Source organism: Adiantum capillus-veneris, chromosome 27, assembly GCF_014529385.1.
Source record: "Adiantum capillus-veneris isolate H3 chromosome 27, ASM1452938v2, whole genome shotgun sequence".
Classification (NCBI taxonomy): domain Eukaryota; kingdom Viridiplantae; phylum Streptophyta; class Polypodiopsida; order Polypodiales; family Pteridaceae; genus Adiantum; species Adiantum capillus-veneris.
In genome coordinates this window covers 33,892,785-33,916,091 of record NC_140957.1, presented here as the reverse complement: position 1 = coordinate 33,916,091, position 23,307 = coordinate 33,892,785, and the positions used below count along the sequence as shown (strand labels likewise).

General features: G+C 40.9%; 1 protein-coding gene and 1 pseudogene across 3 annotated transcripts; one reads left to right on the top strand and one right to left on the bottom strand.

The window, feature by feature from the left end:
• The window catches only part of LOC147421748 (uncharacterized), a 197,228-nt pseudogene that overhangs the window by 35,146 nt on the left and 138,775 nt on the right, over positions 1 to 23,307 (top strand).
• LOC147421749 (uncharacterized) lies at positions 17,934 to 22,104 on the bottom strand. 3 transcript variants are annotated; one of them, XR_015186819.1, is made up of 6 exons: positions 21,812 to 22,104; positions 21,417 to 21,586; positions 20,804 to 21,064; positions 20,204 to 20,732; positions 18,355 to 19,828; positions 17,934 to 18,259 (listed from the first exon to the last, which is right to left on the bottom strand). XR_015186819.1 is itself a non-coding variant. In XM_086503395.1 (5 exons), exons 1-5 carry the CDS (start codon positions 22,005 to 22,007, stop codon positions 18,573 to 18,575), a joined length of 2,412 nt encoding a protein of 803 aa, XP_086359521.1. In that variant the 5' UTR covers positions 22,008 to 22,104; the 3' UTR covers positions 18,310 to 18,572. The 3 variants fall into 3 exon arrangements, 2 of the variants coding, with proteins under 2 accessions (XP_086359521.1, XP_086359522.1); XM_086503395.1 differs by lacking the exon at positions 17,934 to 18,259 and having other exon boundaries at positions 18,310 to 19,828; XM_086503396.1 differs by lacking the exons at positions 17,934 to 18,259; positions 21,417 to 21,586 and having other exon boundaries at positions 18,310 to 19,828; positions 21,812 to 21,944.

Genomic DNA, 23,307 nt, shown 5'->3' with positions numbered 1-23,307 from the left:
AAAAGATACTTCTTGAGAACCCAACACTTGATGTTTCCCGCATTACACATGTTCTCAAATGCATAATATGATCTCTTTCCCGCTTCCAAACGACACATAGCACATTCATGCCACTTGTGATTGGATGGAACCTCAAGTCCAAGGTACTTAAAGCTCTCAACAACTTCAAGTGTCTCGTTGTCGTACACAATGCATGGCTTCTCCTTATGGTTGGTTTTCACAAGCATAACCTTTGTTTTGGATTCATTTACAATCAGCCCACTATGCAAGAAAAAGTTCACAAGGACAACCATAAGCTTTTGTGCATCTTCTAAAGTGTGTGCTAGAAGCACTACATCATACACATACAACAAAAGCATGATTACCGCATTGCAAATAGTGACCTCTTCAATGCCTTCTTCTTGCATAAAGTCAAGTACCATTTGTTCCAATTGATCGATGCATAGACCAAAGAGAGTTGGTGACAATGGACATCCTTGTTTAACCCCAATAGTGCTTACAAAAATTTCTGAAATTTCTCTTCCCATGCGCAATTGACAAATCACCTTCTCATAGATTCGAGAAACCGCAAGCATAAACTCACTTGGCACTTGGATTTCTTCCATCCTTCTCCACAAATTGTTCCGTGGAATCATATCAAAGGCTTTCTTAAAGTCCACAAAACAACAATACAATCGCTTGCCTTTCAACCGACTTTCCTCCATGAGAACACGAAGAGTGACAAGATGATCAATGGTGCTATGGCATCGACGAAAACCCGCTTGTCCCTTTGCACGCTTGTCATTCTCTTCAGCCCAATCACTCAATTTCATCTCCATTATGCACCCAAACAACTTTTCCATAAGAGACCCAATCATTATAGTCTGGTAGTTGCTTACATTCTTTACATCCCCTCCTTTATGCAAAGGCTTAACCCAATTAGTACTCCAATCATAAGGCATACCATGTTGAAGTGCAAGGTTGAACATATCACACATCCACTCATGGATAAAATCTCCCATCCATTTGATCATCTCCGGCTTGATACCTTGAAGATCTCCCGCTTTGTTAGTGGCCAACTTTTCAAGCCCACCGCATACATCCTCAATAGTAAAAAAAGACGGCATACATGGGAGTGAACCATAAAATGACATTTTTTCAGTATTTGCTTGCTCATATAATTGCCTACAATGTGTGTACATATCCACTAGACTCAAGTTACCAAAATTCTCAACCCGCTTGCCTCTCAAGTTTCTCCAAAATCTTCCACATGCATGTGCCTTTTCTTGGACTTGAAATTCTTGTTGCTTTACTTCCCATCTCCTCCTCTTCTTTTGAATCAATGCCTTGTATGTATGCAAATGACTTTGATAGTTGTCTTTGTCCATAGTTGCATCAAGCTTTATCTTGGACTTTCGAGCATCTTGACATTCTTTATCAAACCACCTTTTGTGTGATCTATCTTTGTTGATACCATGGAGATGCTTTATGGAAAAGAATTCTTCCACACAAGAACAAATAGCTTTCTTGAAAGCTTCCCATTTAGTTTCCAATGGTGCATCACATTGAAGCTTTTTCATCCATAATTTTTGCTCAACCATTTCAATGTACATTGGTGCCCGTTTGAAATCCATACATAGTGATAACTTCTCTTTCCTTTGGTTGAGATTATCATGCTTAGTTGCTTCTCCACATGAAAGGTCAATACATAAGGTGCAATGGTCGGATTCCGGGGTCCATTGACCAAACATAAAACTCTTTATGCGATACATGATGGCTTCAGAGAGTAGCATATAGTCAATCACACTATCCCCATTATGTCTCCTACATGTAAATCCATTGGTTCCACTCCACAAAGATACACCATTGGCAATGAGCATACCCGTGCTATTACACATGTGTAAAAGTAACTTTCCATAGTGATCCGGCTCTTTCTCATCCATTGAAGTACGATCATACAAGTGAACTTCCTCCAACTCCCTTGAAATGTATGGCATATCAAATTGTTGAGTATCATGTTGCAATGTTTTTGTGCGAGCATTCATATCCCCAAATACAATAACATCACCTTCACCTTTGAAATAAGCAATGTCCTCTTCCAAATCAGAAAATGGTTGATCTCTATCCATGCAAGCATAAAAGGGAGAATCATGATGAGGAATGTAGCAACCGGATACAAAAATGGGTGCTCTTTTTGGTGTCATAATTTTCAGCCATACATAACGTTTGTACTTGTCATCTTTCACAATTGATACAAAATCTTCCAATCCTTTCTTAACCATACATGCTATGGTGTGGCAGTGTCCTGTCCAACACCCAAATCAGCCATAAGGCGTTTGAGCCATACACACTCAACCGTAGCTTTGAAGACTGCACTGTACTCATCCTCACAACTCGAAGTGGCCACAGTAGGTTGCTTCTTGCTCAACCATGATACACATGAACTGCCAAGCATGAAACAAAAACCACTTGTGGACACTTGCGTGTCAAAACAAAGAGCCCAATTTGAGTCCGAAAAAGCATGTAAGTCTGGCGGAAATGATCCCCCCTTGGGATAAAACAAGACAAGATGTAAAGTGCCACTAAGGTAGTGGAAAATCCTCTTGACAGCCTGCCAATGCTTAGACCCTGGGATATGCATAAATCTGTTGATCTGTGAGACTGCAAACTGAATATCTGGCCTCGTGTTGCATACATAAATGAGGCAGCCAATAGCAGTTTGGTAAAGAGTGACATCAGTAGGATCGCCATCATCATTTAGACTCAACTTCAAACCTGTTTCCATGGGAGTGGCAATAGGTTTGCAATCTTCAAGTCCAAACTTACATAGCAATGTCTCTATGTAACTTCTTTGACACAAGGAAATACCACCATCACACTACTTAAACTGTATACCCAAGTAATGATGCAACACCCCCAAATCTTTCATCTCAAAAGTAGCATTCAAATCAGCCTTAAATTCAGCAATATGTCTCTCATTTGGTCCAGTGATCAGCAAATCATCAACATAAAGAACCACGATGAGACATACATCACCCTCATGCTTTACATACAATGTGCTTTCTGTTGGGGACTGTTACGAAATCCTTGTTTGACCAAATGAGTGTCAGCTTTCTCATACCAAGCACGAGGATATTGCTTCAACCCATACAAAGCCTTGTTACATTTGCACACTTTGTCCTCTTGTCTGTTTATGACAAAACCGCGAGGCTGTGTTACATAAAATTCCTCAAATATGTCACCATTCAAGAAAGCAGTAACAATGTCTGATTGATGTACATCCCAACGAAAATGAGCTGCCAATGCACACAGTAGTCATACGACAAGTGGGACCAAAATTCTCTTCATAATCTACGGCTTTTTGTTGTGCATAACACTTTGCAACAAGTCAAGCCTTATGGCGATCAATCTCACCATCCGGCTTGCATTTCAACTTGTAAAACCACTTCGTACCAATGGCCTTTTTGGCAGGAGGCAAATCACATAAAGTCCATGTGTCATTTTCTATTAGTGCATCATATTTTGATTGCATAGCAGCCATCCAATTTTCTGAATTCTGTGCTTCAACAAAACACAGAGGCTACTCAACATCATGTAAGCTAGACACAGCCAAAGCATAACAATCTCATGCATAGGATGCATGGCGAGAGCCAGAACAAGTACGACTAAACAAAGGTGAATCCAATTGACTGTCACACAAAGTGTGCACCAGCCATTTTGGCATACCTCTAGCCTGCTCATTTTCAACCCTTTCCTCATCAAGTACATCATGTACATCAGCCTCAATACCCCCATAAGATGTACTTTTGCCTCATTGAAATTTACATTCAAACTTACACCACTAAAAAGAGGAAACAAAGTGTCATAAATATCCTGTGAGCTTACATTACTGTCTCTAGTACATGATAACAAGGGCTGAATAGAATCTTCCACAAACACTACATCTTGTGAAACCAGAATACGCTTTGTTTGCAGATGATACAACCTGTAACCTTTGCTTTCAGCAAAATAACCAACAAAAATACATTTGACAGCCTTATCATCCAATTTTTTGCGTTGTGTTTGTGGCACCAAAGCATATGCCAAACAACCAAAAACACGCATGTGCTCAATAGAAGGCTTTCTATCATGCCATGTTTCATATGGAGTAATAGACTGTAAAGCTTTCGTAGGACACCACTTTAGTACATAAGTGGAACACATGATGGCCTCAAGCCAAAAAGAATGCGGAAAAAGCTTGACTTTTAACCATAAATCGTGCCATTTTTCTAAGTGACCTATTTTTCCTCTCAGCAACACCATTTTTCTGAGGTGTATTAGGCACTGTACATTGGTGTTTTATCCCACGATTAGCTAGAAATGCATTGAATTCATGAGACATATACTCCCCCCCTCAATCGGAACGGAGGATTCCCATAGTACATTTTGAGAAATTTTCAGTCATATCCAGAAATTGTTTGAAGCAAATAAAAACTTTGGACTTCTGTTTTAGTGGAAATATCCATGCATGCCTAGAGTAATCATCAACGAAAGTCACAAAGTAAAGGTAATTACCCAAGGATGGAGTTTGCATGGGCCCACAAACATCACTATGCACAAGCTGCAACCTGCATATGGCCCAGATTGAACAATCCTTCGGAAACTTAGAACGCTACATCCTACTCAAAATATAGCGTTCAAAAACATGTTTGACAGGTGCTTCAAGAGGCGGCAAAGATGCAACCATATCAAATTTCTGCAAACGCAGCAAACTGGCAAAATTCAGATGACCAAAATGTGCATGCCAAAGTTTTGCATCTGAAATAGCCCTTGAATCTGCAACAGCATTTGCAAAAAAAATTCCACACTTGTCATACAAAGTGAGCTTATACAGCCCACATCACAAAAGGCCAGATGCAACAATTTCATCACCAAAACTGAGATCATGAACTGTATATCTGTCATCCACAAATTTGACTACAAGTCCAAGTCTAGCAAGTACGGATACAAACAAGAGATTCTTCTTGATCCTAGGTACATAAAGTGCATCAACAATTGTGAAGGAACTGCAATTTGCCGCAGTAAGTACAATATTTCCAACTCCCTGAACTGGATAAGAGGCATTGTTGGCACAAGTGACTGAATTTCCATGAGGGATAGACTCGAGAGAGGTAAACAATTCACAATGTGAGGTAATATGCTTTGTAGCACCACTATCGAAATGCCACACATGTGAATCTGCAGCAACTGACAAGCATGCATCATGGACAACAGGATTGTAAGTGCACTTTGCGCTGAAAGCCCATTCTACATCAACATCAGCAACACAGTCTCCTTTCACAGAAGACTCAACAATGGCTGCATTTGTAGTGGAACCAGCATTTGCAGTGGAACCACCCTCTTTCTTCTTAGCCTCTTTGGCCTTCAACTTAGGACACAACTTGATCAAGTGATCATTGGCTTTACAATAATGGCAACGCATCTTCTTTTTTCCCTTATCACTAGAATTGCCAGATGAAGTGCTGCCAGCAGAAGCATTAGGAACATAATTTTTGCCACTCGCAGCGGAACCATAAGAAGTGGCTACATTGTTGTTACCACCCTTTCTTTGAGAAGTAATAAAAGCTTGTTCAATTGCACGCTGCCTAGTCCTGTTTTTTTTGTAAAGTGACTTGCAATAGCAATGTGCATAATGAATCAAACTTGACAACTTCAGGATTTCCTTGGGTCATCAGTCTCCAAGTACTAGCAAAAGTCTAGTTGGAATCTGGTAAGGCATCAAGAACAATCTGCACAAGGGAACTGTCTAAAATGACTTCACCTGCAGAAATAAATTTCTCACTAATATCCTTGACACCAGTAAGGAAAGTGTCCATATCATCTTCCTCATGCATAATCTTTGACTCCAGCTCTTTACGCAACAAAGCAATTTTAGCCTCATTGCGGCTTGCATAAAGACCTGCTAGAATATCCCAAGCCTGTTTTGCAGATTTTGCTGAATGGATGTGAGGAACAATGGTGCGCTTCATAGACAACGCAATCAATGCATAAGCCTGCGCATCCTTTGCATCCCAACGAGCTTGTTTTGTCATAGGCAAGACAATTCTAATAGCAACAATCCTTACAGCAAGACCTGCAATATCCTCAACATCGCCTACATCCTCAGAACCAGGACGTACATCAATGCCCTGCACAATATTCCAGACGCCCTTTGACACGAGAACGTGTTGCATCATATAAGCCCACATAGGGTAATTGTCCCCATCCAACCTATCCTCAACAGCAAACATCTTGAACACATATGTGTTGTTGTCAGCCATGGTAAATGCTGCACCTGATGTGAAAACTGCCCAAAAAGAGGAGAAACGGAGCGGGAACAACACGTGCTATACAGCACAAACCGTAGAAGACTGTAAGGCACCTGCTATACAAAAATTTGCACTGACATAAATTCTGCACAAAATGACAAAATTGCCTGTGTGTGCCTCTCTATGCTACTAAAAAAAAGCATTATTTGCTCTATATTGGCACCCTATGGCCTGAAGAACATAGGGTCCCCTATATGCTAGTAAGAACCTCTCTATGCTCTACATTGACATCCTATGGCCTCAAAGCCACAAGGTGGCCTCTATGTTTTGAAGAAACCCTTCATGATGGTTTTTTGACAACTTATGGCCCCAGGGCCATAGGGTGTTTTCCATGTCTATAAAAAACACTATTTTCTCTATATTGAGGAGACCTTGTGGGCTGAAGGCCATAGGGTCCCCTCTATGCTAGTAAGCACCTCTGTTTACTCTATATTGGCACCCTGTGGCCAAAAGGCCATAGGGTTTCCTTTATGCTAGTAAGAAGCTCTCTATGCTCTATGATCTATGCTCTATATTGACATCCTATGGCCCCAAGGCCACAAGGTGCCCTCATTGTTTCCAAAAAACCCTCATTGGTTTGGCAACCTATGGCCCGAGGGCCATAGAGTGCTCTCTATGTCTGTACAAAGCACTATTTGCTCTATATTGGCATGCACCCTAAGTCCTGAAGGCCATAGGGTCCCCTCTATGTTAGTAATAACCTCTCTATGCTCCATATTGACATCCTATGGCCCCAAGGGCCACAAGGTGCCCTCTATGTTTTCAATTTGAAGAAACCCTTTATGATGAATTTTTGACAACCAATGGCCTAGGGTGCTCTATATGCCAGTAAAAAACACTATTTGCTCTATATTGGCACCATGTGGCTTGAAGGCCATAGGGTCCCCTCTATTCTAGTAAGAACCTCTCCATGCTCTATATTGGCATCATTTTGCGTAAAGGCCATAGGGTCCGCTCTATGCTAGTAAGAACCTCTCTATTCTCTATATGGTACCCTGTGGCCCTCGGGGGGTTCACTATGTGTAAAACTACCATATCACGTGCGTTCAAGACATGTTTGTAAAACCCCTTATTTGTGAATTTTATTAGAAATATAATATACCCTTTTCTTTTAAAATCTGTAAGTGCCCTTTTGTATATATATTTATGTAGGTTTCAAGAACTTTAAATACCCTTATGTTGCACTCACGTGATAGGTTACATTTTTATTAGATGACCTCCCTTGGCTGTGACCTGAAGGCCATAGGATCCCCTCTTTGCTGGTAAGAACCTCTCTATGCTCTATATTGGCATTCTATGGCCCCAAGGCCACAAGGTGCCCTCTATGTTCAGAAGAAACCCTTCATGAGGGTTTTTTTGCAACCTATGGCCAAGGGTGCTCTTTTTATGGCCGTGGAGTTTTTTGTATACTAGGGAAAACTCTCCATGCTCTATCTTGGCATCTTATGGCCGTTGTCCTCCATGCTAAGAAGAAACCACCATTGCTCTATGTTTGTCTCCTATTGCTTTACGACAACAAGGTGTCATCCTCCATGCCAATTTTAAAAAAAAACATAAATGCTCTACATTGACACCCTATGGCCCAAGGTCGTGGTGTCCTCGATGCTACTAAAATCCCCTCTATGCTCTATGTTGACACCCTATGGCCCCAACGGCACAAGGTGCTCTCTCTCTCTCTCTCTCTCTCTCTCTCTCTCTCTCTCTCTCTCTCTCTCTCTCTCTCTCTCTCTCTCTCTCTCTCTCTCTCTCTCTCTCTCTCTCTCTCTCTCTCGGATATAAATTGTTTATTTGACCTAATTACCTCTCCTCCCTCTCTCTCAGCTTCCTCTCCTCTGTTTGTCTCTTTTTCCCTCTTTTCTCTCTCAATCCAAATAATTATTTTTCTCCCTGTTCTCATCTCTCCTCATTCATATAGCAGGCGGTCTTTTGTCAAATTTGGGCGTGAATATCTACCGGTTTACCCTGTAACATTGTCATTCACGCACCCCCTACCACATCTTCTCTTTCTAGGACCTCTCTACATCAACAAAACGCGTACAATACAAAGGTTAGTTCTTTACTATTTTACTATTTTTTTTAATAGAGAGGTAAATAAATATACAAAGAAAGATTGATCTTACATGTTAGCGTTGCCGTGAGGCACTGCCGTGTTTGGGAGAGAGGCATAGGGAGGAAGACATATGACGGAAGAGGCGGTGCCATAGGACGCTTGGCGTTTGAGCGAGGCTCAGGGAGGCGTTTGATGTCGTGAGGTACTGCATTCTTGAGAGAAGGCGCACGGAGGGCGGCAAAGGGCGGCAAAGGGCGGCTATTTGTTCGGCAAAGGGCACCTCTGTTTGTTTGGGAGAAGAGGTGCAGCAAGGGTGACATAGGGGCGCTGCTCATTCGAGAAAGGAGGCGCTTCGAGGCGTAGGGAGGGCACGCGGCAGAAGGGGCGCAAATGAGCCATTCGAGAGAGGCACAAAGAGGGAGGGCGTTTGGGAGAGACGCAAGGGGTGTGCAGGGAGCGTTGTTCGAGAGAGCAGAGGAGGCAAAGGGAGGGCGTTCGGAGAGGCGTAGGGAGCTCGCAAAGAGCGTTGTTCGAGAAAGTAGAGGATACGCAGGGAGGACGCACGACAGAGATAGCACATGTAGGGTTTCGAAAAGAAAGAAAGAGAGACAGAGATAAGGTTAGTTAATTTTGTTAATTCAAAATTCAAATTTTGAATTTCAAATTTTAAACTTAAACTTACCGCTCTTCTTTATTTTGAATTTTGAAGGGTTTAGAATCGTTTTCTTAGTGGGAAAGTCATACCAGTGGATTGGAAATTGAAAGAGCTTTTCGGGGGGGGGGAAGAATTATGGAAACTTTTCAAAAAGTTGGCGTGAGATCTTTTCAGTGTCTGTATCTTCTTGCTACGAGTGGAATGATACCCATGGTTGAAATCACCGTCTCGGGACCAAAAATTGCATACTGCAAAATACACTAAAAAGCAATCAAAATTAGAGAATTTTCGCTCGAAAAAAGTGTGCTATTTTTTGGTGCAATGTTGACCAGGAGACTTAAAAACTAATTTTGGAAAAATTTGGGGTAAGCAAGAAAAAAAATTCAAAATTTTTAGCTTTTTTTGCACATGCAATTGTACACTAGTTGCAAGTGTGTTTTGAAAGTGTGAGCATACATACAACATACACATATTTATACAAATAGTATTTAAATCAGGAGGTCATATACTAGAATGGGTTTCAAAGGTGCTAGTGCGCGTTTGCAAAAAGGGTTGTAAAGGTGCATATACGCAATTTGATCACACATTTGATCATGCGATACATGCATACCGTCGTTTTTTATTTCCCTTCAAAGACGTAACCATATCATATGGATGTACATCCATGGGACTACTTGAGACACGGTATCTAGATATAATCAATGGTTTTGGATGCGCCACATGTCATAGGATCAATCGATGTGGATGCGCCACGTGGCATATCTTGCTACTCATACGTACCCCCTTATGTGCTAGCGGGCTCTAGCTTTTTGAAATCGCTAAATATAGCACCCTATGGCCCAAAATCCATAGGATGCATATATAACTCACCACAAAACACGAATAGATAGTCTTGAGTGGTCATAATCCAAAAGATACTTAGCTAGAGACATCAACATATAGCATCCTATGGCCTTTGGGCCGTAGGATGTTCATATACTCATCATGAAACACCTATGTATAGGGCCCTATGGACCTAAGGCCATAGGATGTATATATATAATCATATCAAGACACCTACATATAGCATCCTATGGACCTAAGGCCATAGGATGTATACATACTCATCATGAGACACCTATCATTAATCAAATACATACATTTCCCTATGACATTGAGGCCATAGAATGTATACTTACTATACACAAAACACCTGCATAAAACATCATATGGGCTAAAGGCCATAGGACATATATATACTCAGCACAAGACACCTACATAAAGCATCCTACGATCCTAGGGCCATAGGATGTTGTATACTCATCATGGAACAACTACTTATAGTGCCCTATGGCCTTGAGGCCATAGAATATATATATATATATGTATATACATCATGAAATAACTACATATAGTGCCCTGAGGCTATAGGATGTATATATACTTGTCATGACACAACCCATGTAGTGTCTGAAACGTCGTACGACCATATGATGTCAACACAAACACCTACATAAAGCATCATATGACCCTAAGTCCAAAGGATGTATACATACTCATTATTAAACACCTACATGTTTCCTCATGAACCACCTACATATAGCATCCTGTGGCTCTAAGTCCATAGGATGTATACAAACTCATCGTGAAACACCTACTTGTAGTACTCTATGGCCTTAAATCCATAGAGTGTATACATACTCATATAGCATCTTATGTCCTTATAGGATGTATACATACTCATCATGAACCACCTACACATACGCATTGTGAAACAACTACATATAGCCTTAGGGCCATGGGATGCTATATACCCATCATGAGACAACTACATATAGTTCCCTATGGCCTTAAGGCCATAGGATGTATACATACTCATCATGAAATAACTACATATAGCATCCTATGGCCCTAAGGCCACAAGATTTATATACCCGTCATGAAACAACTACATATAGTGTCGTATGGCCCTCAGGCCATAGGATGTATATTTACTTGGCACAAAAGACCTGCATAAAACATCATATGGACTAAAGGCCATATGATTTATATATACTCAACACAAAACACCTACATAAAGCATCTTATGGCCCTAAGGCCATAGAATGTATACATACTCATCGTGAACCACCTACATATAGAATCCTATGACCTTGGATGTGTGCATATGCATCGTGAAACACCTACATATAGAATCCTATGGTGCTAAGTCCACAGGATGTTATGTACCCATCATGAGACAACTACATATAGTGCCCTATGGCCCTCAGGCCATAGGATGTATATTTACTCAACACAAATCACCTGTATAAAACATATGATTTATATATACTCAACACAAAATACCTACATAAATAATCTTATGGCCCTAAGGCCATAGGATGAATACATACTCATTGTGAACCACCTACATATAGAATCCGATGGCCCTAAGTCAATAGGATTCTATATACCCATCATGAAACAACCACGTAGAGTGCCCTGTGAATATATATTTATCATGAAACACCTACATATATACTCACAATGAAATGACTTTGTGATGTTTTTCTTAACACATATTTGTTGAAACCTTCTTCCAGGTATGGATTTTAATCAAGGTGATAGAGTATGCATGTTTGTAGCCACACAAAAGGTTGCCCTTGGGAGTGTATGTGAGACAAACCCAAACACATATTGCTCAAGCATGCTTATTGGGGAAGGCACTGTATCGGTATCAGTTGATTTGTGTTTTCAGGAGAAAGCACTCATTCCATTCCCAACAATGGATACATTGACAATGGGAGATGCTTTTCACAGTATTTTGAAATGGAGTATTGGGTTGCTACAACATATGAATGAGTTACAGTACAAAGGGGTTTCTATGTCTGAGACTCACAAAGGAATGGGAGCATTGGAGGCACAATCTAATGAAAAGAGCTATAGGGAGGTTTGGAAGGATAAAAGGGTTCAACTTTGGGATGAAATCAACACACATGTAGTAGCCGAAGGGGTTGTCACATGTAGTAGCCGAAGGGGTTGTCATCTATGTGTGTCCATTTGATTCCGTAAACTTTGGTGAGCTAGGTGAAGATAACATCGGTATTGGTATTGAAACATCCTATGCTTGTGAGGCTACTATTTCTACACAATCTGAAGTATGAAACATCAATTTGGTTTGTTGTCCTATCAAGAAAGTGACAACTATGGATGGAAAAGCGTTGTTACGATATGAGGATTTACATGCTAGTGACACATTACAAGATACATGCATTGAATCAACTCGTATGGCAGAGCCTATTTCAAAAAAACAAAAATATTTCTTTATAAATAGGAAGCCAAAAATGTCTGTGAAACCTTCTAAGAGATCCAATCAAGCATCCATATCATTTGTCCAGCTTGTTTCAACCATATATTGTTGTTCTATGAGGTGTTGTCAATATGCCAATAGAGATAAGGTCATGGCTATGCACAATGAGTTTTGGGGACAAAGTTTGCAAAATAGAACCAACTATGTGTATGATACAATGTTAACTGTTTCGTGTGAGAACAAAACAACTACAAAGACTTTCTATGTATTTTCTTTTAATCACAATGAGGTCTGTAGTAGATCTTGGCACAAAATTCATGGCATTCCAAAAACTTCATTTTATCATTACCGTGAACAATTTGGAAATGGGGTTCGACGCTTAGTGCATGGTAATGATGGTGTCATAAGAAAAGGAAGAGACCATACAGAAATGGGAAGGGCATTGATGCGCTCTTTTGTAGATGAAAACTCAATGAATAGCCACATAAGAGTAGAACTATGGAAAATGGTACCAAGGAAACCTTGCTGGCAATACCAAACACGTACAAGCAAATAGACATCTTACATGATGTCAATAAAACACTCGAGAGTATTAGTCTCAAGCCAATGTCTAGCACTACATTCAATACGGTTTGGAATACAGAGTTTGCTAATGTGACCTTGTAAAAAACAAGTGAGTTCTCCAAATGTGTTGTATGTAAGTTGGATAAAGTCTCAACTAGAGTCAACAAAGGATGATGAGCTGATTTCACGTTTGAAGGATGAACATAGAATTCACATGATGCAACAATAAAGTTGTAGAAATATGTAATACACCTGGCGTAAGTTCTTGCAAACACAAAAGGATAAGTATTTATGCATTATACATGATAAAATGGACCAAAAAAAGACAGCAATACCTAGATTGCGGGTGAACTCAAAAGATACGCGGATGCATATCAGTTGCAAGTATCTTTAACACGTATGATAACGCATGGGCATGGTCATGTGATGTATGGTCATTTGAATGTTCTATGGCCTTTAGATCCGAATGCTACAATTGGCTCCCTTGCATTATGCTTACAAAATTTGGAAAGAACAGAAAACCATGGGCTAAGAGATTTATGCCATGATGGTATGCCACATAGCAATGTAACATTGTTCAATGCATTGAATTGAAGGACAGCTCTAGACTACCAAAACAGAATGATGAAAGAGCATGAGAGGAATGCATCAGCAGCAGTAACACCACCAATTGGCTATTGAAGGATGCAATGAAGAGATTGCTAACTTACAATCAGCCTCCTCTCAATGTGTTGTGGGTACCGTGTCCACTCCCGTGTTTCAAAAATTGCCTGAGAATCTTTTGCTACAGCTAGATAATTGGGCAAGAGAGAATAAGAATTGATATTTATTTGCATACTTATCCTTGCTAGTAGCAAAAGGTGTTTTCGAAACCGTGCATTTGGGATTCTTAATGGTGGGTCATACACATGAGGACATAGATGCAATGTTTAGCAGGTTCTCAGAGAGATTGCGAACAAGAATGAGATACACTTTTCCACATTTGATGGAACATTTTCACAAAATTTGAAAGCTCAGCTCCAACACCATTACTGATGAGGCAAGTTCCTGACTTCAAATCCTTTATTAAAGGGTACATGTGTGATGGACAAGATGCTGTTATTGGACGCTCTAAGCCACTTCAATTTTGTTTCTTTATGCAAGGTGAAATCCTAGTAATGCAGTACAAAATTCACCCCAATCACCTGATTAGATGCCGAGGGAGTCACGAATTGAGTTGTGAAAAAAAGATGATCAAGGGAAACCAAAATTGCCAGTAGGCTGTCCAGATGTGGTTCCTATAGCAGACTATGTGAGGGATAGTCCGCTTGTTAATCAAGGGATTAAGACATATCTTGAATTTTGGAAAAGATGGACTCTACTAAAGGGAAAGGAGCACGATTCTACAAAATACATGGAGCCAGTTATTATATTGGCAAAAAATAATTAGTGAGCTTGAACAACCAACCAATAAACAAACTGGTGAATATACATCATTTTGGCCAAAGACTACATGGAGTCATCGAATGCAGTAGATAGAGGAAGACATAGATGAGTTTCAAGGATATGAAGAATTGAATGATCATTATGTTGGTCCTCAAAGTGCAAGGCCTCAGGAAGCTTTTACGCCTCAAATTGATGTAAGGAAAGGGGATCTTGTTCTTGTGAGACCCGCATATCCAGAATCCAGAATATCCAATATGGCTAGGAGTTGCAAAGTCAGATGTTGATGTAGACAACTCATCTCTTAACTACAAGAAAGTTTTCATTCAATATTGGGCACCAAAACATCGGAAAAAAAACCCACAATCCAAGAACAATATGAGGGTTAATGGAAAAAGAATTGGTGCTGCAATCTTGCTGACCCAAAGTGTTGGGAGTGTGTTGATGCAGTTGTGTGGTCATGGACTTTAAGGGGTGGAAGACTTGCAGAAGCAATTAAAATCCCATCCAATGTTGTGGAGAAAGCACAAACTAGCTTAATAAGAGAAACTGAATAGCATTTCATTTTCATATAATGTTTTTCTTGTTATCCGTGTCTATGTATGTTTTATAAAGTATCAATTAACACCAACGTGAAAATACAATTTTGGATGGGACAAAAAAAGGTGTTTCTCAACAGCACCATTTTCTTGAGACTCTATCTCTTTGTCTAATGTAACACAAGTCCTCAACAAAAAACTTATCTATAACTTTCCCAAAATAAATGAAATTTTCCCAATTCAAATGGGAAATAGGAATCCATAGGCATTAAAATCAGTCCCAAAGTTGTGGGATTTTCCCATTTCATCTAAAAGAGTGTTATATTCCTTCTTAATGGCTTCTTCAAAGTCATTCCAAACTGTCTTCATATTCCCATATAAGGTCTTGGATTTGCTCAATAAGCTCTCGAATTACTAATCTTGCAAAGGAAACAATAATCAATCCTTGTGGAACCCCTTGAAGCCTCATATCCCTTACATGGCACTCAAGATATCCTCTAGGATCATAACCATAAAAGGTACTGCATCCCTCATACATTGCTTGTAATGCAATTTCTACTGCTTCTTCCATTTGCTTGATTTTAGTGACATGCATATTGTATGGAGACCGTGCACATGATAAAACTTTCTATAACTACATAATTTACCTTTGATTTCCCAAACTCACAAACCCTCACCCTATCCTCCTTCGCATTGGGTTCACCAAATCTGATGTCAAGAAGTGTGTAGTGCGGCTAGAAAAACGCCGGGCCTCTGACTATGAGGATTCATAGCAAAATCAAGCAAGTCGTAGAATATTTGAAGCTAAAAACACACTCAAAAAGAAAAAAACTCCATCCATGAAAGCTTCACTTTGAAAAAGAACAAAGATCAACTCAAAACTCTTGTGTGTGTGCCTGAAGATTAGGTGTAGCCTCAATCCCAATTGCACCGATGCAGTGGTCTCAAAATGTCATGTAGCATACATACCACCATACCACAAAGTTCCATGTAATCGTGTACATTGAAGTTCTCACTTGGATCAAAGGGCATAATGATTCCATGAGCGTTTGGAGTTTTTATTTGATCAATATCACATCACATCTTGCATCATAGGCTAGCAAAAAGTAGTCCCATAGCCCCATCATAGAATCCATCGGTGAAATGAATTTAGTCCCTATGATTTCAAAAACAACAGCATGCATGAGTGAACCATTGAGTTGCATTATGTCCACCATCTCATTTGATACCGCGAATGTTGCATGCATAGCTTCTCTAGTAGGCATAAAATCCTCTAGAGCCTCATCTAATAGCATCATAGTTCTTCATCATCTTCATGTTCTTCATCATCTTCATGCATAGCTTCTCTAGTAGGCATAAAATCCTCTAGAGCCTCATCTAGTAGCATCATAAGTTCTTCATCATCTTCATGTTCTCTTTGCTTTACATCTTGCTTTACATCCAATACCCAATTATGTTGTTGAATGTCCCTGTCATAAAGAGCTTGAAGCCCTTTTAAATCATCATTCATAATAACCATAAGTTCTACATCATCATAAGAAAAATCTTGTAAGACACATTTACACCGATTAAAAGAATCATCGTCAAGTTGTTGTCCTAAGTCAAGTTGTTGAGTATCCTTCTCATATGTATCTCGAAACCCCTCCAAAGCTTCATCCAAAAGAATCATACCTTCCACGTCTTCCTTCTCATGAAATGAACCCTCTTGAGAACTCATATCATACTGCAAGAGACCCTCATTACATGTTCCATGCATATTGGCCATATGTCCCTCAACCCTCTCATGTTCTTTTAAGTACCTTTGCACCTCTCCTTCAAAGAAATTTGTATGTTTCACAAAGATAGCATTCACTTCTCTCTTCAAATCATAGGCCATAGGGTGCTCTCTGTGCTAGTAAGAAATCCTCTATGATCTATGTTTGCACCCTATGGACCTAGGGCCACAAGGTACCCTTTATGCTAGGAAGAAATCCTCTACGTAAATATTGAGACCCTGTGGCCCCAAGGCCATATGATATCCTCTATGGTAGTGAGAAAAACCCTCTATGCTCTATGTTCACAAACAATTAAAAAATCTAAACAATAATATATAGAGTATCCTATGGCCCTAAGACCATAAGATGTCATTTATTGCACCTATAGTTCCTATTTGGTATTTTATTTAACTATACAAAGTTAAATGAGGCACTTACATAGATAAACTATGATGATTCTAACTTTGAATCTATTACTTAACATAAAAATACAATAGAAAAACTCTTAATATAAGTTTTTGCCAAAGAGTCTCCATCAACCACTACTCCATGTGAATGGCTACAATAAATCTTCACGAGTAGGTAAGCTTATCCGCTTCTAATGCCAACTTGTTATTTCTTCTACATATATATGCTTCTTTTGCTTATCATCCTCACTAACTTCAATGCTCGATGGTTAATTGATAGAAGAACCCACATTTTTCCTTTCCTCTATTCTTTATATTTCCTGGTCTTAGGAGCCCTTCTTTGTTGCTGCCCTTGTATATTTTCATCATAGCAGAGCTTTTTTTATGACTACTACAACAAGAAGCACTACTATTACTCACATCCCTTACTTTTCGCCACTCCTTGACTTTGGTGATCTTTTGCTTCTTTGTTACTTTACCTTTGGTAGCTTTGTCTATTACTATTTGGTTACTTCCTTTTCTTGTTACATCACTCTCAACAATTTCTCCTTTTAGTGCAAATTATTCTCTCTCAATATCCCCTTTTCCCCTTTGTCAGACGTCTCTCTTGACGACTACTGTATTTTTGTGCCATGGATGCTACTACTTGTTGAATGTCTCCCTTATTGCGGATTGTGAATGTGTCGCTAGCCAACTGTGACCTCAAAGCCACCGATGTTAGAGTTGATTTGGCTAGTGGTTATTTGCCATGGAGGAGGTCATGGAAACTCGGTTCATCTAAATTGATTTTACACCCATAATTCTATATGAATGATAACCACTCTCTCCAAGACAATGTTCAGGAAAGGTTTGCCTTGAGCCGGTTGAAAATCAAGACTAGCCGGTTAAATGGAGACAAGAATTTTACAAACAACAAGCAACTTCAATTTTATGTGTGGGATTATACAATGTGATGTTGACCACCTCTTTATATGAACACAAGGTCTTTTGACCTTCCACCTTCATAGGTCTTTTCATTTCCTAAACTCACCTTTCACTTAGGCAGTTAAGATGTTTCAAAGGGCTATTTATTTTTTCAAGATTGGAGAGACCTAATACTTTGAAATAGAAGTGTTGTGAAATTTGGATTAAGTAGGAGCCTCCAATATGCCTCACCATGAGAATTGCAGTAGGTGCTCTACTTCCATTTGGCAAAAGTTCAGTAAAAGCTTCCATAAATTTAATCGACACTTCCAGAAAAACATTCCAAATAGAAACCCCCACTATGTCTTCACCTGTGATGTGAAGGCAAGGAAAAAAAAAAAAGGCATTTCAATGCAATTGAGAAGTGTCAAAAGGAAAATTGAGCTTGACCAAAGTTGAGATGCACCTTCTCATTTGTGCTATGTAATCCAATTATTGGACACAGAGCATATGAAATATTCATCTGCCTTGTGTCTCCTACTAGGCATCCAATTTTTGCAAAGAAAATGGTGTTGCTGGAGTGGTCCATACCGGCACCAATGACATCCGGATTGGAGAAGGTCGGGCCAAACTACACTCCCATTGTGTACAACCTACCATCATTCCCATGATAGCCACACGAGTTTAGATACCATTCAGGCTGCTCGTTGCTAGTATACTAGTATCGAAGGAAAAAGGAGCGTGACCAAAGTTGAGAGACACCACCTCATCTGGGCTATGCAATCCAATGATGGGAAAAAGAGCGCATGACATCCTCAGCCTGCTCGTATGACCCACCTTCTTCCCATTTTTTATGAAAAAAATGGTGTTAGAAGCATGGTCAATGCCAGCACCAATAGTATCCCCAGTAGAAAAGGTCGGGCCAAACCTGTCTGCCACAGCTGAGGATCCAAAGAACAGGTTACCGTCATCCCCATGATATGCACAAGAGTTGCGATACCATCCAGGCTGCTTGTATGCTTGGAAGAAATTTTGCTGAACGAAACCTATGGCTATGTAGCCACAATCACCTTTGTTTATTACAGTGAGCTCAAAGTAGTAGCTCTGACTGGGATGTCGGAAGCATGCAACGCAATTTGCTTGAAAAGAAACTGCTGGAAGTTCCGCAATTGTTTGGGGTGGCACTGGCTGTGCGATATACTGAGCGATGAGGCCATCGGGAGAGAGAGACACTATATTGCTGTCCTGGAAATTAGGATCAGAGATAACTAGCCTGGATGGCCTTTGCTCTGGACAGAATGCAGAATCATTAAATGCCACCTTAACACATGCCCTTGGCGACCCAAGAGCCACAATGGGCATTACCCTACCTGACAGTGTATTGGTGATTACAGCTATGAGAGAGCCATTATACACAAAGAATATCTCTTCATGGCCATGGTGGATACCAGCACCCATTGTATCACCCTTCCTTGCAATTATACATTGGTCCACTCCTCCCTGCTGCCTGCCATCAGCAAAGATGTAACCATGATCCCCGACGTGGTTTAAGCCGCAAGAGTTAGGATAGCGCCCAGGCAAAAAGTTGTTGCGAAAGCTCTCTGAGCCTGTGAAGCCCAGGCCTACTACATTGTTCCCATCGAGCTCCTCTATGGTGATCTCAAAGTAAAAGAGGGTTGTTAATCGTAGTAGCTCATCACGTACAGGCACTGCCATATCCGCGATTGCAGCACCTACATTATCTGATTCTACAGTAGCAGCAGTGTTGCGAAAGCTACAAGAGAGACCATCTGGGGACAACAAAAGCAAGTGTCTGTTGCTCCTGGCACTGTCCAGGTGGGAAGGATACAAATGCCGCGGCTGAACTGTTGTAGCCGAGCTGCTGGTGTTGGCATCCTGCCGGCTCTGATCAACTTCTCTTGCAAACAGGTTAGCATCATCTGCCACCACACAGCAGCATCATTAATTGAGTAGATACACACAATTGTATTAGGTCTAAAGGGACATGTCCCAAGTTGCATTGCACGTTATACGGTGTACGTATAATACGCTTTAAACGGACATATTATATGCACCTATCTCCTAAATGGTGCATCTAGATGTTTGTTGATGTAGTAAGGGTCATCAGTTTATGCACATCTATTTGGCATGCTTTAGTGATCAGTCGAGTGCGCTTTGCAAAACAAAAAAAGACATTCTTACTGGCCTACCTAAGGCAAGGCTATGTGATTGTTTCTTCATGGCACATAATGCCATGAAGAAAGTTAAGAAAAATAGATAATTCATGATCATGGTTGTTTTCAGGAGAAAATTACCTGTTGATGGGATTAACTTGCCACTTGCTGCTCTCATTTGGCGTTGGACGTACTGTAGTTTTTCGCTACACTCAACATCGTGAGGAGCCCAGTCCAGGACATGCCTGAGCATGCTCACAGAATCAGCAAAGTGCCCAAGCTGGGCCTCATGCAAGGCAGAATCTCTATATGCAGCACGCTTCGCCCGAAACTGGGATTCCTGCTCAGGGAACTTGTGAAACAAGCGACTCCGTACATCAATATCATCTGTTGCAATGTGGAAAGGGCGTAGGTCGTCTGGTCGGAAAGGGCTCATAGCCATGTGGCAAGGTTTCCTCAGTATCGTCCACCTGTCATAGGTGTGGCCATCAGTTGCCTTGACAGGGTCACACATGATTTCCCATGTGACGGGATCTTCGTACCACTTGACCAAACTGGGGCTTCGTTTGGCACTGCCACTGGCATGTGTCACAGGCCTGCTTGAGGAGTTGCTCCTGCTTGCAGCATCACCCTGATTCTTAACTGATGAACCACCTAATGCCGCCAAAACCTACATTTAACATCAATCAGTCAAGGCTTAACGCAGTACTAAATAGTAAGGGTTTAAGAGAGAGCACATACATCCTCAAAAAACTTCTCTGCGTCGCTGGTCTGCGGTTGTAAACTGTGTATAATGGACACCGCCGCCTCAATCCTATGACTGTGAGACTCCAGTGCTATAGTTATGGGCTGCAGGGCTTGCCTTAATTCTTTTCGAAGAGCCACGTGCTGCTCTTGCTTTAGAGAGATAGAGGTGGAGAAACAGCTCTCCTGCAGTTCTTTGTTCACCTTCAGCATAGCTTCTTGGAAAGCATCCTGAGCCTGCTTGCCTTCAATAGCCACCTGATGTAATGAAAGAAGGTTAAGTGATCCTTATAATCTGTTAAAAAAAGGTTGTGGACATCTGCCCTTGTGCAAAACCCGTTCCCATCCTTCCAAAATTCAACTTCATGAAGTCTTTGCACAGGAGCCAGCATGTGGTAGGTTCACCTGCAAGAGCTCATACGACATCACACTTCGGAAAGTGGGAAACCCTTTCCTCTTCTATTTCCTTTCCCAAAGTCAACATCATGAACTCTTGCATGGGAGCCAGCATGCAATAGGCTCGCCTAGCAAGCGCTCATGATGACATCACTCTTCGGAAAGTGAGGTTTCAGATGTGCAGAACTTCATAATGATTACAACAAAACATTACATCAAGTGCAGCCACAGAAAGCCTGGTTTGGAAAGACGTCATGACGCGATCACGAAGCACTTGTAGTCTGGACTGGATCTTGTTAGCATCCCAAAGAGAGCGCACAAAGCCCTTGTTCAAGATTTTACTCGCCATTAAGATAGCATTTTCCAAGTCCTCTTGCAGGGCACCTGCCAAATCGTGATCAATTAACACGATTCAGGAGCAGTACAGGTCATTATACTCTGACACAAGAAGTTTCTTGACATTTTCCTTCCAAATGGTGATCTAATTGGTGGGGGAAATGCCAAAGCCTTATGTTTCCCTAAAATATTCAACAACATGAGCTTCTGCAGACGACCTATACCTATAGCTATGTGCACAAGACAATTTTCCCTTGAGGCCCGGTTAATTACCTAAAGCCCATACAGCACTGTTGTTGCGGAGCACCAGCGCCTTCTCCTGGGTTTGCTGGATGTAATCCTGGAGGCTTTGCAAGAAGCTGTGGAGCTCCTGCATGACCTGAGCATTCTCCGTCCTCTGCTCGCATTGCTGAATGATCTTGCTGATGATGCCCACTAAGGCACCGCCAACGCCCACCAAGTCCGCCATGATCTTAATATGCTCTCACCCACAGGCTACAGCCCGCGATGAATCAGAGATGAAGTGCGAGAGCGAGAGGGGTACTCACAGGCTACGGCCTTGAAAGGACGGGCTCATTTAATATTCGGTCAACGTGAAGGTTGAGCTGCGATGAAACACTCTTTGGTCTTGTATGATGCCTATGTGTGCACGTTTTCGAAAAAGTCCTGGAGGGTTCTGTCGAGGATGCTGGGGCTTTTTTTAAAAGGGAAAATTACCAAAATACCCCTCTAATTTATGGAAATTCCCAAAATACCCCTCATATTTCAAAAATTTCCAAAATATCCTTGTATCTATTTTGGTTGGATTATTCAAGATTTTCTAAACTTTATTCCTTTTTGACAAGTCAGATCCGTGTTTGAATGCTTAGAATGTAATTTGTCACAAATCACCTCTCGAAAAGGCAATTATGTCTAAAAATAATGAAACAATTCATTTCCAAACCCTACATAACAAGCTCAAATTCTAGTTTTAGCATCTTGTATTGATAGACAATCGGTCTTCTCATGAGAAGCTACAAGTTTTTTTATCTTTGGAAATCTCACAACTAGGGGTATTTTTGGAAATTTGAGAAATTTGAAGGGCATTTTGGAAAATTATGACAAACTATACGGAGCATTTTGAGAATTTTTAAAATTTGAGGGGTATTTTGAAAATTTTCACAAATTAGAGGGGTATTTTGATTATTGTTCCTTTTTCAAATGGGATGAAGGAGACACACTAATGGGCAATGCATTGCATGTGGCAAGGTGGGCCGCAGCCATGTGAGGGCATGGTGTCGTGCAGCTAACAACCCCCTGTCTCTCTGTCCTTTCACACATCCGCCTTCTTTTTATGGCTCATCCATGCCGACTTTTGAAGGTGGTGGTCTTTTGCTCTCTCTTGCTTGCGAGCGGGCTTGCGAGGCTCCATGTCTATGCTTTCTCTCTAGTAGAGACTTGGAGCCCAGCCTGGTGCTGGTGAACAGCCTGCGCACTGCTTCGCTCTCTCTGTTTGTTGCTCATGGTATGGTGCAGCTAATAGCCCCCTTGTCTGTCTCTCCTTCCACACAACCGCCTTCTTTCTTTGGCTCATCCGTGCCAACTTTTGAAGGCGGTGGTCTTTTGCTCTCTCTTGCTTTCGAGGATCCCTGTCTATCTCTCTCTATCTATGCTTTCTCTCTTGCGAAGACTTGGAGTGTAAGAACTTGGGTGACTAGACCTAGGATCCTCCTCCCAACCTCCCAATATAAAGGCAAGCTCCTAGCCTCTTGCCCTAGACGGATCCCCTT